Source organism: Barbatula barbatula, assembly GCF_947034865.1.
Source record: "Barbatula barbatula genome assembly, chromosome: 13".
NCBI lineage: Eukaryota > Metazoa > Chordata > Actinopteri > Cypriniformes > Nemacheilidae > Barbatula > Barbatula barbatula.
Genome location: NC_136776.1, coordinates 19015650 through 19031418, shown reverse-complemented (window position 1 = coordinate 19031418; position 15769 = coordinate 19015650). Strand labels below are relative to the sequence as shown.

At 38.4% G+C, this 15769-nt stretch overlaps 1 protein-coding gene across 9 annotated transcripts in view; it reads left to right on the top strand.

Moving 5' to 3' along the window:
- Window positions 1–4080: 4080 nt before the first annotated feature.
- celf5a (cugbp, Elav-like family member 5a) overlaps window positions 4081–15769 on the top strand; it is a gene marked incomplete at its 5' end in the record, with an annotated part of 159303 nt that continues 147614 nt past the window's right edge. For 3 of the 9 annotated variants that reach the window (XM_079471521.1, XM_079471519.1, XM_079471518.1), the window contains one exon: window positions 8311–8662. In XM_079471521.1, the coding sequence (XP_079327647.1) occupies window positions 8311–8662 (352 nt within the window). Of the gene's footprint in view, window positions 4175–8277; window positions 8663–15769 lie in introns of those variants that run through there. The other 6 variants (XM_079471524.1, XM_079471522.1, XM_079471523.1 and 3 more) reach the window with 6 other exon arrangements.

Below are 15769 nucleotides of genomic sequence, written 5' to 3'. Positions count from 1 at the left end.
ACATTTATTTAATATATTTAACCAGTGATACTTCCTTAACATGAAATGGTAAGGAAATAGATCAAACAAGACATGACAACTGGTTCTCTGTGTATTACACTGGGTTTGGTCTACATTCAATACATTTTTAAATGAAACTACTGTCATGAAAGACAGGATTTTACTTTTAATTGGCAGTCCCGCTGTCGGAAAGAGAAATGTTGTCCATAACACGCTGAGTCGGACGTCAATTTAGGTTTCAAAACACAAGGCTACATGAGCACAACACATATCAACAGAACATTAATAAGAGTCAGTGCCACATAGCACAGCTGATCTTTTTCTGATGGCTGTTTCAAATAGAGTTATATAACAGTTAGTCCCAATTCATTTGTCCAGTTCAGCCAGAGATATACGTTCGGTTTCCCAGACAAGGTTTAAGCTCAGTCCCAGACTAAAATGTTGCACTGATATCTTAAAATTAGGTCTGTCATACGATTAATCGGCATTTATCACATCCAGAAAACATAATATACGTCTGTGTTCTGTGCATATTTACTTTGTATTTATAAACATATACACGTACGTGCTTATATTTAAGAAGAATTAATAATTAAAAAATGTTTATATCTCATTTCAATCATTTGAAATATGAATAAATACTTCTAAATATTTCCTGAATATATATACCTGTATGTGTATGTTTTTTGTGTTTATAAATACAAAACTAAAATAAACAGTACACAGACATATACTATGTAAACACAAACTTTTAATCTGCATATGACAGCCCTACCTAAATTATATCAGAGCCATTGCTTTATCTCAAGATGCACATCTCCAATGTTTTTTTTCTAAAGCATGTTACCCAAACAAAACTACTTATTTGTCTTAATTTAAATAAGACAAAGTCCTGGTTTAATCGAAGTCCTGTGTTTGAAACTGCCCCATAGAGTAATAACACTCTGGATGAACTGAGTCCCAGTTTGTGTTTCAACGCTGTTCAAAGAAAACAACTAATAAAACCATTACTGAAATTCTAATGGTTTCCATTAAAATACTATTTAGAAATATGGGCATTTTCCATTAAAATCCTTACACATTTGTTTTTTTGTGGAGTTATGCATTATTCCAATATTCAAATATCTGTCACATATCATAGTTCCCATTAAAACCATTACAATTCCCATGAACGATAAAATCCATTAAATCTTCATTAGAAAATCACTTCCTGTCTCTCTACTTATCTTTTGATTTGCCACACATTACTGTACTGTATAAGTGCTGAACTATAAAAGTATGACAACAAGTTGAAATTCAATACAACCACACTGTGAATTTAATTATGTATGTATGCTTTTAATGTGAGAATGTGTGGAAAGCTACAACGCCATGGTGATATGTGGTCCCTTGGAATTCCACCACCACAAACGCATCCTTAAAATTACAAGTCGAGGTTACTTTACCTTGACAAGTGGAAATGTACATAAAATATTAATCTGAGGTGGTCTGGAAAATGGGCAAAACATAGGGCCTAACCTAGCATCCCGCATCAAATTGCTCGGGCACATTATATCTTCTACTTGGTAAATAAATACAGCGAGACAATCAGGCAGAAGGCAATGAGTGCATTTACATGACAGTAGGTTTGAGCAATGATAAATGACTCGCTGGCAATGCTTCGCAATGAATACTTAATGCATGGCCCTCAAGAGTCAGCCCCGAAGGGCTTTAAAACACAGTTTGAGGAAATAATGAGGTATTATCTCTATGATGTGCAATACTACATAAAACTGACTAGTTGGTGAGCTGCCTGAATTACTAAGGAAGCTCAGATAAAAAAAACGACAACGTCGTTTTATAAAAAAGAAAACTCAAAACTCACAGTAGCACAGCACTAACAATGTATCCAAAATGAAGACGAGAGATGCATGTAGAGATCATTTGAATTCTTTTATACATCGGCACGCAGTGTATATTCACTTTATGAAAATTTTATTTACCTTGATGTTTTCGCTGTTACTCATCAAACGTCAATATCCATTCCTCTCTGTTGTTTGTTCACACCGACGTGCCTCGGAATGAGGCTAAAGGGAAAACACTGGAAGCGCAGCTTGCACAGCTTGACTGTTTTAATAAGACCGTTGACGGTCAACCTTGGGCAACCTGAATGTGTTTCTCATTGATGTTCATTGAGATGCATGGGTGAAGTTTGATGGCATCAAAAGAGTTGTGGAGCTTTCTACCTTACCTCATTTTTTCAGAATTTTTGTTCAACTGTAAGCGAACTCTGTAACAAGTGCTTTGCTTCTCTAGGTGAGGACTGCAGAGGAACATCATTCTAATCCTTTAATTTTAACAGCCAATCTGCATTGGTCCAATATGCAGTGTTTCCACATTTTCTGAAGGTATGTTATATAACATACAGTATAGTAAAAAAAGCAGCAATACTGTTAGGAATACATTCATATGCTGTATGTCTATATGGAGAATCTGTCATATAAAGACAAAGCCTGTCGTTGGCATTCAAAAAGCCTTGCCATCAATTATGAATTGTGGTTTTGACAGTATGACATTTGATATTTCAACACATGAATGTTATGGCTGCCGTAAACTGCCTGTTATTGCAAAGATCATCAGTCGGGAGTGACAGACTGATGTCAACAAAGCTTTCAACACCCACATAATAAAATCACTTCCGAAACGCGAATAAGATGAAATCTTGTGGGCATCCTTCCAAAACTTTTTTGCTTATGTTGCAATTCCATTTTTGGATCACTGCCTGCATAGCTTTTACACAATTAACTGGAAAGGTTAGAGCCAGTGTATCCGTATTAAATAAATAAATAACTAAAAAAACATCACGAAGTACTCACGGCCTTATGAATCTGGCACACTGAAATGAAGACTGTCCTAGTTTATTAATAAGAGATTAGGCTTCCATTCGAGCTGAGCTTGTTAGCAGAGTAGCTTCTCATTACAACATTGATAAAACTACAGGAGTCTACAGAATATAAATCAGGGTAGTATTAGCACACCATTCATTATTTCAGATTTAAGTCTCTGTAGTCCTGCAAAGATGCACGCTAACCAGGATTGGGAATGCATAGGTTGTGGGTTCCCTCTAGTGTTACATATATGTTTTGCAGTCTGATATATTGGATAACGGACCAGTGCCAATCACTATCAGCCTTGGAAAGTTATTGAAGCATTGTAAGTCATGTTTCCTCACCATCTAAGTTTAATATAGAATATAATGGCTTGAAATATTCCAACACATTTCAATCAAATGATGAGCAATTCTTCAACAACCGACAACATGCCATTTATAGACATAAGCTGTTTAAAAAAAACTATATTTACAACTTTGTCAACACTGTCTATTTCCAGTGTTGTTACCCAAACATCTTACAATGGGTATACACCCCTCCAAACAACAAAAATCATTCTTCATTAGTTTCTAGAATAGAATAGAATAGAATAGAATAGAATAGAATAGAATAGAATAGAATAGAATAGAATAGAATGGAATAGAATAGAATAGAATGGAATAGAATAGAAAATAAGTTTGCCTGAGCATACAAGGAATTCGTTGTCAGTTTAGGGCATTGCTACAATGCATACATATAGACACTAACCATTGTTGTACTTAAAAGACATGGACTAATATAAATATGAATTGAGTTACAAAAACATGATTCTACATACAGAGCCACGCACACAAAACAGTTTATCGACATAATATTGCAGAAAGAGATCATTTGAAAAATAGAGAGATAAATCCACATTTAAGTATTGATAAAAACCATGGTTTTTATTGCACATTTCAGTTAATATTAATCCAACTGCAGTTGTTTTGATTATGCAATAGTAACAAGAAAATATATAACTACACAATAAAGTGCAGTAACATTAGAGAAAACAGGTTTTCATATATTGCACAATAGCCTATTGCATGTTTACCGTATCTAACTTAATACATGTCATTATATCAAACAGGGTATTAATCCGAATAATATCATTTTAAATAGACGCACATTTTAATAACAAGACACAAATACCAAATAAATAGCAATAACAACGCGTGTTTTAAGCACAGGTGTTTTCAATTGGTTTCAGCTCGAGCATCATGCTGGTGGATTGTGCAACTGCTTACGAACACGAAGCTGCTTTTCTTCGCTTCAGCAGAAACATGGTAAAAATCTCTTGCTTCATATATCGTAAATGTGACGTGATGCAGGTATGGCAGACAGTTATTCCAGGCTTTTTTTACATTGACAAATGTTCTGTACTCTAGAGGGTGCACGCGTCAATGTTTTGTCTGCGGTGCGGTTATTGTGAAGTTCGCTATCACCGCGAGCGCCAGTTTAGCAAGCGCTGGTTTATTCAACCGAATGTACATTGTAGGCTAAAAGCCGATCTGTGTGCCTGTTAGCAGCGCAGTCTGTTAAGTGCACACTTCAAGTGTCTTTTCGAGCCCCAGTCACTTAGCGCAAACTGGGGAGGCCAAGCCTCACTGCCCACCGCCCACTCCAATGGGTGCTTAACAACCAGTAGCTAAAAAACACTTGCGTGTTAAACTGTAGGCTAATGCTACATCTTCGGTTCGTGTTAGTGCCTGTGCCATTGATTTCTTGTCGCTGTCCCTCAGCCCGACAAAATACTAATGGTGGTGGTCAATAAAGCACGTGAACTGTTGGTTCTTACTTTTCCTATTCAATCAAAGTCAAAAAAGCTACTCCTATCACCAGCAGTCTACCGAGGTGGAGGCAGTAGAACTTTATCATCAGTTTTCACTTACATATTTTGGTGTAATGAGTGTAAATACATAGGTTTGCCTTTTAATTCTCTTTACTGCTTTGGACCTTTGGGTATTTGATTGAACTTAAATTTATTGCACCATTAGTCTGACCACAGATCTTTAAATGAGAGTGTAAAGCACACTGTTTGGTTGCATTATTGAAAAGAACATCTATATGCCAAGTGCAGATGTAGATTTAAATGTGAATGAATACAAAATGCAGTTGTTACGGCTGTATTCTGACATATTTCACAGTGATGTGCATTCAACAATAACAATAAGGTGATTTATTCACCTTCACGTCATTCAAAGCCTTTAGTCAAGTGTCTTGTTCTGGTGGAACGCAAGAGAAGATATTTGGAGAAATGCCACAGTAATACAATGAAAGTCAATGGGGGAAGGATATGGGATGCCCAAACTTTATATTTCAAATAATAAGCATTGATGAAGCCTGCCCAATAAAATCATATAGACGAACCGTACAGGTGTAAACAAGCAATATAGCTGCAAGCAGCGACACGAGGCCAAGCCCGCAAAGGCACCGCAAGTGCACCGCAGAGCCATGCCAGCGCAGAATCACGTCAGAGAAAACGGCAAAATCGAAACGTACATGGAAGAAGGGACAGTTTGAGAACGAAACATAGACTTTACATAAACATGATTACACTTTGCTCACAGGACTCGAATCCACAACCTTGATGTCTCAGAGTGTGGGGTTTATCAAGCTGGGTCACCCACCTGCATAAATAAACACTGTCTAGAGCAATAGTAGCACATAACCAGAGCAGCACAGAGTAACAAGAGCAAAAACCAGGAGATGTAGAACGTATCTGAAAAACAAATGGGTTTGGAAGAAAAGGTGAGAATGAAAACCAATCAAAGACTTCACATCTAAACATTACATGTGGTGCACACAGGGTTCGAACCACCAACCTCAAGGTCTCCAAGCATGGGATTTAAAATCTAACACCACGCAGCTGCACATGTAAGATCTGTCTGGAGCTATAGCACCACAGAGCCAGAGCAGCACAGGGCAACAAGAGCAAAAACCAGCAGGTATTAAAGGTACGTGAGAACCAAACAGGATATGAAGAATAGGTGAGAATGAAATCAAACTGTAGACAAATCATGGAGAATGAAATGCAATTGTCGAATTTTAGATGATTTTCTTCCAATTGTGACAGATCCGGCATGACCCAAGGAATCCGTAAACACAGAGATCAGATTTGTCCGATTTTCTGACAAACGTATCCCAAGTTACGAGCAAAAATATATGTTTTCCAAATCTCGCGACCCATTGAATGCGCTGTTCCCATATTTGGGATGGACCCCCAGTCCGAGGTATCGATAAAGCCTACAGGGTTTTGTACCGGTAGATCGAAGAATAGCCAAGATACGGTCTCAGATCCAAGTTTGGGTCAACTTTGAAAAGTTTGCGACGTCATAACTTTTGAACAACAGCAAGAATCTCAGTTCATTAGGGTTAAACCTGTGCGGCTCAAAAAAAACGCAATACTGTACTTTCTTAATGTAACACATGGAATACGATGAGTGTGAGGAGTGGATGCCATGTGCCGAATAGAACTTCTGTAAATCAATGGGTTTAACACTTAAAGGCATTTGAAAAGTTAACTTTTTTAACTGCTGGTGGAGCTATAGAGTGAGGGCTGGAGACCCCATACTTTGTCACTGGACTACCACTACAAGTGTGCCAAATTTCATCATTTTCGAAGAAGAAGAAGAAGAAGAAGAAGAAGGGGGCTGGGCCCCAATAACTAATTCATTTTATCACAATCATACAACTGATGCATTCAGAGATGAACTTTGCCTAGATATCGCAAAGTTTTGACTTTCTTAAAGGACACTTATGAGTGAGGTATTGATCTGTTATATAAAAGTTCAATGCCATGTCCTGTTCCTGCCAAGAGGATGAAGTGTTGAAATTGCTACATCACTCCCTGTTATAAAATTGCTTTGTCTCAAAACAAATGGAGTTCCTAGAATCATCAAAACTGTCAGTTTACAAAAGCCTGTTGTGCTTTCACAAATTCAACAGGCACAGCAGGGTAGCGATGTGACAGCTTTTTCAAAGACCATTAAAAACAAGACAATGTTTTCTTTTAATTAAGCAACTGTTTGGGACCTTGCATGACTGGTCACATGAAATATGCATGAAACATTGTTTTCTATTTTGCACAAATACACACCCAGTAGCCAACAATTCTAAGTATGTATTGTGTCAGCAGTTTTTTATGGATAATATCAGATAAAAATGTGGACAGGTCGATTCCACAATATTTTCAAAATGTTCTTGAAACACCGGTTACCTCACAGTTCAATATGAAAAGTGAATTTCTATTTCCCCTAGAAAGGTATACCATTGTAAACATAGTTTCTACTAAAATACTACAATTTCCACAATTACCACAGTAATAAACGAATAAAGTTTGAAGTCGATGCCCATCCCTAATAGACGATTAATCTATACAATTAAAACCAAAAGCATTTAGTAATGCCATTAATAAAAAACTATGTAAACATATAATTACAAAAAGTATTAAGGCCAAGTTAAAAGGTATTATGACTGCTCGATTATGACACATCATAATCACGATTATTTTTTCCAAAACTGAGATCACGATTATTTATCACGATTACTCATTATCCTTTAAAACAACATGGAAAATAAAAAACGTGGCTTTTAATCTCTGAAAATAATTAACTGAAAAATAAACGTAAATAAATAGCATTAACTGTTAAGGAAAGGTGTGCCCTGTGGATTTATACTTAAAGACAGGATTGCAAAATGGAATGCGGCACAATAATCGTTTACCTCGATTCTTTTGTTTTTGTAATGGATGAAGGCCAAAATGTACGATTACGATTAATTTTCGATTAATTGCACAGCCCTAGTTAGTACTATAAATGCGTGCGCTTCTGCGTAACATAACTGCTTACCGGAATTTTTTATATCTCGTATTTTCTATACGCGTCAGATTTAGAGGCGTGCGGTGTACTCGCGGTTGATTCTTATTGTCGTTGTTGAATAGTAGCTAATGTATATTTTCAGCGACAAATATAGACGCTCCTCGTAATGGCTGGAATACGCTGCAAGACTTTAAAATCTGAACAGATTTTATTTAAACTAGACACCATAGACTTGCAGACTTTTTGAAAGTTTCAGATGGAAACACGTACACTGACTGATCAAGATTGGCACAGACTTTCCGCAACAAGTCCAGACTGCAGAGTCAGAGCAAAAGTCTTGTAGTGTATTTTAGCCTTAAGCCACGCTGGCTCCACTTCAAGATATCCAATCTCCCTCGTTGGCCACTGGGTGTCGCTCAGGAGCAGAACATGGCGCGTTTTCGCGTCCGTCTCCCCCACCCCCTTTACCATCTACTGTCTGTGTGCGTACGTTTTGTGTATCGCCTAGAAAGTAAGTCTGTGTTTCCAGATGACTGCTCGCTCTCTCTCAGTGTGTGTGTGCGTGTTGTCATTATTATTATCCAGTCTGCTCCCCGCTCAGAATGGCCAGATTCACTCAGACTGAGACAAGAACGGAGCAGCACCCACAGCCGCCCCATCCCGCATACTCCAGCCTGCTTTTCACTGGACCCGGGGCAGCACCGACCCAACATCCACTATTTCTTATCCAGCACCAGTACGCTCAGATCCCATTTCCCAAACCCATGAACGGGTCAGAATCCATCTCCATTCACCCGGAGAACGGCACCATGAAAGACCAAGATGCCATAAAACTCTTCATCGGGCAAATACCGCGAAACCTTGAAGAAAAAGACCTGAAGCCCCTATTCGAACAGTTTGGGAAAATCCACGAATTGACAGTATTGAAGGACCGTTACACCGGCATGCACAAAGGTAAACGCGTGATCCCAATTCAGTGATTCTTGTTAGAGTGCTGTTGCTATATTTTGGGTAGAAATTGTAGTGACACACTAATATTAGACTTTATTTATATTTGATTGTCTGGTTCTGTTTGCTCAAATGTCTATTTATGACGCATGCGTTATTTGTGTCATATTTATTGGAATATTATAGGAATATTAGACCCCTGGCTACTATAACATTTAACTGGTGCAACGGTAAAAAAAAAACTTATTAGAATAGTTTTTGAACCTTTGTATTCTGTAGAATTAGCTTTATGGAATATATATATATTTCCATGTTGTTTTTCTTTTTGTCTGTTTCATTTTGGGCGCTTTCAGTCGTGCTCTCTCAAAACCGGGGCAAATGAGGCTTGTAGTAAAATTCTTATTCGCGGTCTTTCTTTTGTCTGTTCAATGTGGAGATATTCCCCCCGAACGACCATCAGGCGACACTTGTGACGGATTTAGGATGAGATCATATTTGCGCTTAAAACACGTTTGGGTTGTGCGTCATAAGTGAACTACTACGACCAGCGCGCGCTCTACGCTGTGACGTGACGTTCTGCAATTGGCACGGAAGACGTCATAAATCCCACTCAAACAAATAGACAATGACTCAAATTAAACCTCCGTTTTGGTGTAATATGTCGACGTGGGCGACACCGACCGTCAGTTGTTCTCCTCGGAATCTGAATTTTCACATTTGTCTTCGTTAGTGTCAGTCGCCATTAAGCTTCATATCAGTGGAGTATTTATAAATATGCTAATAAGGTTTGTATAATAACGCTCATCCACGATATTGACCACCATGAATAACGTTTGCCCAGTTTTAGAATAACTGTGGGGTTTCAAATTGGGTTCAACTCAAATGTCCAAGTAATGATAATGCATGGTTTGATTTTGAGCAGGTGAGTTTTGTGCATTTTACGTTTGGAAATATTGAATTTAAGCCTTTATTAGGACTTTATTCTGGTCGTATACTATAAAGAATAGCCGTCTTGTCTATATCTATATTCATTAAAGTTAAAGCATGTATCGGTTTTAGAGGAAAGAAATGTGTTCTTACCAGAAATGACTGTCGTGTCGAGGAGATTACTTCAATGTAGGAATCCTTGAGGGTTAATAGGCATCGTTGTGGACCGAAAATAACAACATTATTTGGAGGCCTAACTTGTGTACCACAAGTAATGGGAATCACGAAACAGGAACCTGAGGGTTCCTCCGTTGAGTCTTCAAGTACTAGCGTGCCATTGGAAAGTTGGTGGAAGGCTAAGTCATACTTGGGCAAATACGTGCTGTTATGTATGGAAATTGCATTTTTTATCATTGAAGGGTTTTAGTGTAGTCCTGTTTTTCATGAGCTACCGAGTAAAGAGAATTTTCGGAAAAATATGAATTTAGTCATGTTCTGTATAGGCTGTGACATCTGGTGGCAGATTTCACCATCATAGGCCCAGATATGTACCTGAAACTAAGAGCATCCATGATGTAGATAGACAAATAAATAAATAATGGGTTAAAATGGGTAAAAACTGGAACATGGGGTCTAAAGGCAGTGTTTTTGTCTTCAGGATGAATTGTTTGCGTAATCTTATGCATTATTCTATGAGGGGATGTGACTATAAGGACAAGTCAGCATATATCGTGCAATCTTGTGAGTAGGCTCACAACGGAGTGCATTGGTAATGTATACTTCAGGGTTGTTCAAATGTTTGGCCTAAATGCAGCCGAGGATGCTAATGTAATTTTGGGGATGCAAAAATAGAGTACTCGCTCTTACAGAAAGGAGGACCAAAAAGATAATTTAAGCACCAGAAGACACAAGAAGAGGATAATCAATGTTTGTCACAACGCCAGTACTTACTTTTGCAAGTCCTTCCATTTGCATTTACGCAATTGAAAAAATAAATCCACAGAAGGAAATCCGTTTCGATTGGTTTAGCAGAGAAGTGCAAACTAGATATTTGCGTGTCCTGTTTTTCCACAGATTTGTGTTTTGAGAGGATGTTCACTCTAAAAGGATCATAAGGATGGAACATGAGATTGGGGAGGGAGGGCGATATGGGCAGTGGGGGCATTTTTTTGACCTACAGTAAGTCAACCCGCTAATCCACACAGGAAAACACTGCATTAGTTCGCTAAGCGTGGCAATAAAACATGGCGGTAATGACTGGGGATTAGCAACTGTAGTTATTGTCTGAGGTTTTGGTCGCTCGGATCGGTTAGTTTGTCCTTCAGCGTTTGCGTCTTTGCAATTAATGCATGTTGTACTTGTCCCACCCTGCAGTGTTCAAAATGAAAAATACTGTTATAAGAGCTGCTCCGTGCCTAACAATTCTCTCGATCTGTATTACTTGGTGAACATTGTACCTTCAGGCTTTTCACCTGTATTCACTTGAGCTTGGCATTTACACATTTTTTTAGTATGTACAGTATATCACTAGATTTATATATAGCACTGTGTTATGGAGCAGTGTTATAGACACATGCACGTTTTACGCCTGCAAAGGTTTATGCCATTTTTATAATCTTACATGAGCATAATATAGACTAGATGAAGGGACTATTGTTGCTTTGCTTTGAAAGCCTCTTACCCCCATTTTGCACTCTGCAGGTGATGTCCAAGGATAAGCTCGCGTCTTCACCATAATTTACAACACGAAGGGGCTAGAACGTTCAAACACTACAGTACACACAGGCAAAGACACACAGTATCTTTAGACCCCTGATGCGGAATGAATTATCTGACTGTAATGCAGACGCTTTGCCATCTGCTATTATGAAGTGTCAATAAGTAATAGCTGTCAAGGGGACCATTGTGCTAATGCATTTATGAGTGAAGAAGAAATAAGATGAAAATCTTAAAAATAATCGTATGAAATATTAAAGGGTTTTAATTTCTAGCTTTCCTCGTGTGGATAGATTAACAGTGCAAAAACTAATAGCCCAGCTGTGAGTTTCTACAAGTGTTGAGGCTGTCGTAGATACAGATATAGATGTTCTTGCAAGAGAAGACAGTAGTTTTTAATACTGGGTAAAATCTATTTTAAGATGAATGTTAATATAATACAGAATAGAATTGACCCATGAAGATGTGTAATGACTTTACTACATGTATTAAATTGATGTTTTTGGTTCGGGATTTTAAATATGTCCAATCGCTTTATAGCTTAAAGAGATAGTTCACCCAAAAATAAAAATTCTGTTGTCATTTACATTGTTCCAAGTCTGTAAACATTTCTTTGTTCTGATAAGCACGGAGAAAGATATTTGGAACAATGCTTATAACCAAACAGTTCTTGGACCCCATTGATTACCATAGAAGAGAAAAGTACTACATATGTTTTTGTTCTGTTGAAAACAAAAGATGATGCTTTCCCCAACAGTTCTGGGGAATTGACTACCATTGTAATTTTTCCTACTTTGGTAATCAATGGGGTCCAAGAACTATATGGTTACAAGCATTCGTCCAAATATCTTTCTCTGTGTTCAACCAAACACAGATACAGCCTACAGGTTTGTCTCAAATAGAGTAATCCATGACAGAATTTCAATTTTTGGGTGAACTATCCGTTTAAAACGTCTGGCAGTCCGAACACCCAAATATCTGTAAATACTGTAATACACAACAAGGTTGCTTCATAAAAAATGCAAAGCTTCAGCTGCTCTCCAGGCAGAAACTGTTGATGTGAATGTCAAAATGAGATCCTCCCTCCTCCACCGGTGAGCTTTGCTTTTAGCTACCTGTCTTTTAGCTGCTGTACCTGTCTTTCCATCCGAACCAGCCACTTAGCTCTCCTTCACCTACCTTTTAGATGGACTTGCCTCCATACGGAGAATTATTTTTAGATGGAAAGTGTGAGTGTGTGTGTTCTATTATCATTCATCAGCAGATGGCCGTTACAGTAGAGTATTTTAGACACCCCTCTGGAAAGAGGTTCAGTGACCCTCTGTAACCTCTCCTTTTATGTGGACCGGGCATAAAACACGAACAGAAAATTATTGATGCGCTATTCTGACATACTGAGAATCTCTCCCTAGTGACCGCGTTTATGGAGGATAATAAGCCGATCTTCAAAAGCGTTGTAATGTTATTTGGTAATAGAAAGGCCATTCAATTTCCTGTACGCAATGTGTTTGTGGTTTCGAAATATTGTGTCAATGCTGTCTGTATCAAAACGGCAACATAAGTTCGACCAATGGTGTTTGGGGAGGTAATGCCAGTCTGGACAGCCAATAACGATAAAAGGGAGAGAAGAAAACAAGTTTTGCAATTGTGTTTCACAGGAGTTCAGGAACGTTGTTTTAAAAGAATGCAATACCGAACAAACTGTAAAGGCAAAGCACGAGACAATAATACATGTGATGCAAAAGAATGTCTATTGTAGAAATTAAGCGCTTTTTTTTAAGATGTTCGTTGGCGAACGTATAATAAATGAATGCCCGGCATGTTGACTAATGAACAGCTAAAGAAGTTTTCCGTCGCGCTTGATGCGGCTCAGAAATATGTAAATGTCCCTTCGGAATTTGCACGGAAAAGCCTTTTTCCTTAGATTTGGAGAAGGAGGGCATGGCCATTATGTCAGTCAGAGAGCTGTGACAAATGCCAAGCGCACACACGGAGCCGGAGTGGGCAGGCGAAAAATGATGGCGAGGCAGAGGGCTAAGCACAATAGATGAACACGCTGAGAGAGATTGAGTGATTGTCAGAACCTCTGAAAACAAATGATGCCTTTAATCCGGAGGCACCGCGAAGTGACGAGCCCTTCTAACAGGATGGGAGAGGCAGATCCACCCCGGCAGAGGAGGAGAGGGTGGAAACAATAGGATTTTATTTGAAGGGGGAGGTATGGAGGGGCAGATGTTAGACCGATGTTGAAAGTAGATGGGATGGGATCGTGTAAACAATGCAATCTCATTGGTATTCATAGGTAGTTGCAGTGATGGGGTGTGCTGATACAATCGAATGTCGATATATCATGATTGTTTTGTGTCACAGTGTTGCATCAGTGCTTCAGATCCTTGTATTTGAAATTGGCGTGTTTTAGATAATGATGTAACGTCTGATACAGTATATCAACTCCACTAGGATCTTCATGGTCGCCAGCTTTAAAATGTTATAAACGTAAGATAAACATTATTCAATGGGATTGGGGATCCCTTCCTGTCCGACATCAGAGCGTATTAGAAACATAATACCCTTTTCACAGAGTAAGGTTGCTGTTTTTATTTTAGCATCGTGAAGTAACGCTTTGACATGAGCATGGCTGAAAGGTGATCCGTGAGAGGACGCTAGTAGTGAGTTTGTGGGACCCGTCAGGGATGTGCAGAGAGGCCTGCTGCTCAGCACAGCTATTAATAGAAATCTGTGGTATTTCCGAAAATAGGTTAAGCTGCCAGTACTGGCATCACAACTCGCCTGCCAGCCACCCTCTAAAGACGGGGAGAGAGAGAGACAGATGTTGCCTACCGAGAAAGCTTCTCCTTTGAGGCAGTCTTTGTTTCAGTGTACCTGTCCTGCGTAAATGTCTGGTGTTGTCTGAGCGCGGATTTCCTTGCATGCTGCATGACATCTTTAAAATGTCTAGATCATACCTGAGTTGTATGACGTCAAACATCGTTTTTTGGGGTGTGAATAAAAGGTTATTTTATCAATTCAGAATTTGACAGTATTTACAGATACAGTGGCGTGGCGGATTTTTTGTATCAGATTCATTTCATAAAATGGCACTGTTGTACTCATGTCTCCATTAGTTTTAGTTTCAGAAGCTACTTTAAAATGTATATTTCATTCATTCATCGCAAGCCTTTGTAATATGCTTTGTGGATTATGTACATTTGCAATACTAAGGCAATTTCAATATATTTTGTAGCCCTGTCTATATTTTTTTGTATAACGTTTTCAGCATCTGGACCGTCGTGATGCATCCATCCATTCTTATGGACTGTATTTTCACGGCTCGTGTGAGGAATCACGTCCATATAACTTGGCTCCGGAACATGGCGGTTGGGCACATTTAGAGGTGGCTGCCTTAATTAAAGTTTACAGGTTACGCTAGCGCACCGCTTATATTACAAGACTCATTAGAAAGTAATTAGGCGAGGGCAGGGACAATGCTGTTGTCTGGACAGTAACTGAGAGAGCGCTTTTGAGAAATTCAAATCGCCTTTCTATTGTAAGGCAGTCAACACAACACGTCCTGTGTACAGCGACAGTGATTTTTATCACTTGAGGTCATCAAGTCACTTTGCTGTTGGTGTCACAATATACCGGTATTGACAATAATTGTGATGTTAAAGGGAGTTCACTCAAATACGACAATCAATTTTTTTCATAAACCTGTATATGACTCTTTCATGTGTGGAACACAAAAGAAGATATTTTGAGAAATGTTTCAGTGGTTTTGCTTACATAGAGTGGAAGTCAATGATGTTTGGTCATCACCAACGTTCTATAAACCACCTTCTCTTGCGTTCTGCAGAATTGATATAAAACTGTGGTTAAGTTACCAAGTTAACTTTTTTTTATAACATTGTAGATAATTTAGTGCTAGCATCTGCTAGTATCTTGAACATCGTACTGTAGGTGTTGCTTTTGCACCTCGTAAAACACAAAATAATCAAAAGATTAAAATTAAATTCATCAGAATGTGAATTGGATTAAAAGCATTCTTTGTTTTTATTGTTTGGCCACACTTATAGTATAATGTAAATCTGATATTGTTACTTTGTTGCTTAGGCGTTCCTCCTGCTGGATGCCCTATGCTTAGACGTAGATATAAATCTGATCACAAGTGAGATGCATTATCAGTAAAAATAGATATCGTCCGACGATGAATCTTGCTACCAAAATTAACACTCTAAAGTGTTTTTATATACAAATCGTAGTCATGCATTATTCATCATATGATGAGCAACATGAATAATTATCAGCCCATGAATCAAACTCTCACAAAACCAACAATTTAAATTTTATTGTTTTCCTCGTATCGTTTTTATTGTTACCCGCATGTGGGAGAGACTAATTATACAGCACAGTGAAATCACTCACGTTTACATTAAATTCTCTTCCATCTTGGTGACACTCGACTATTATACA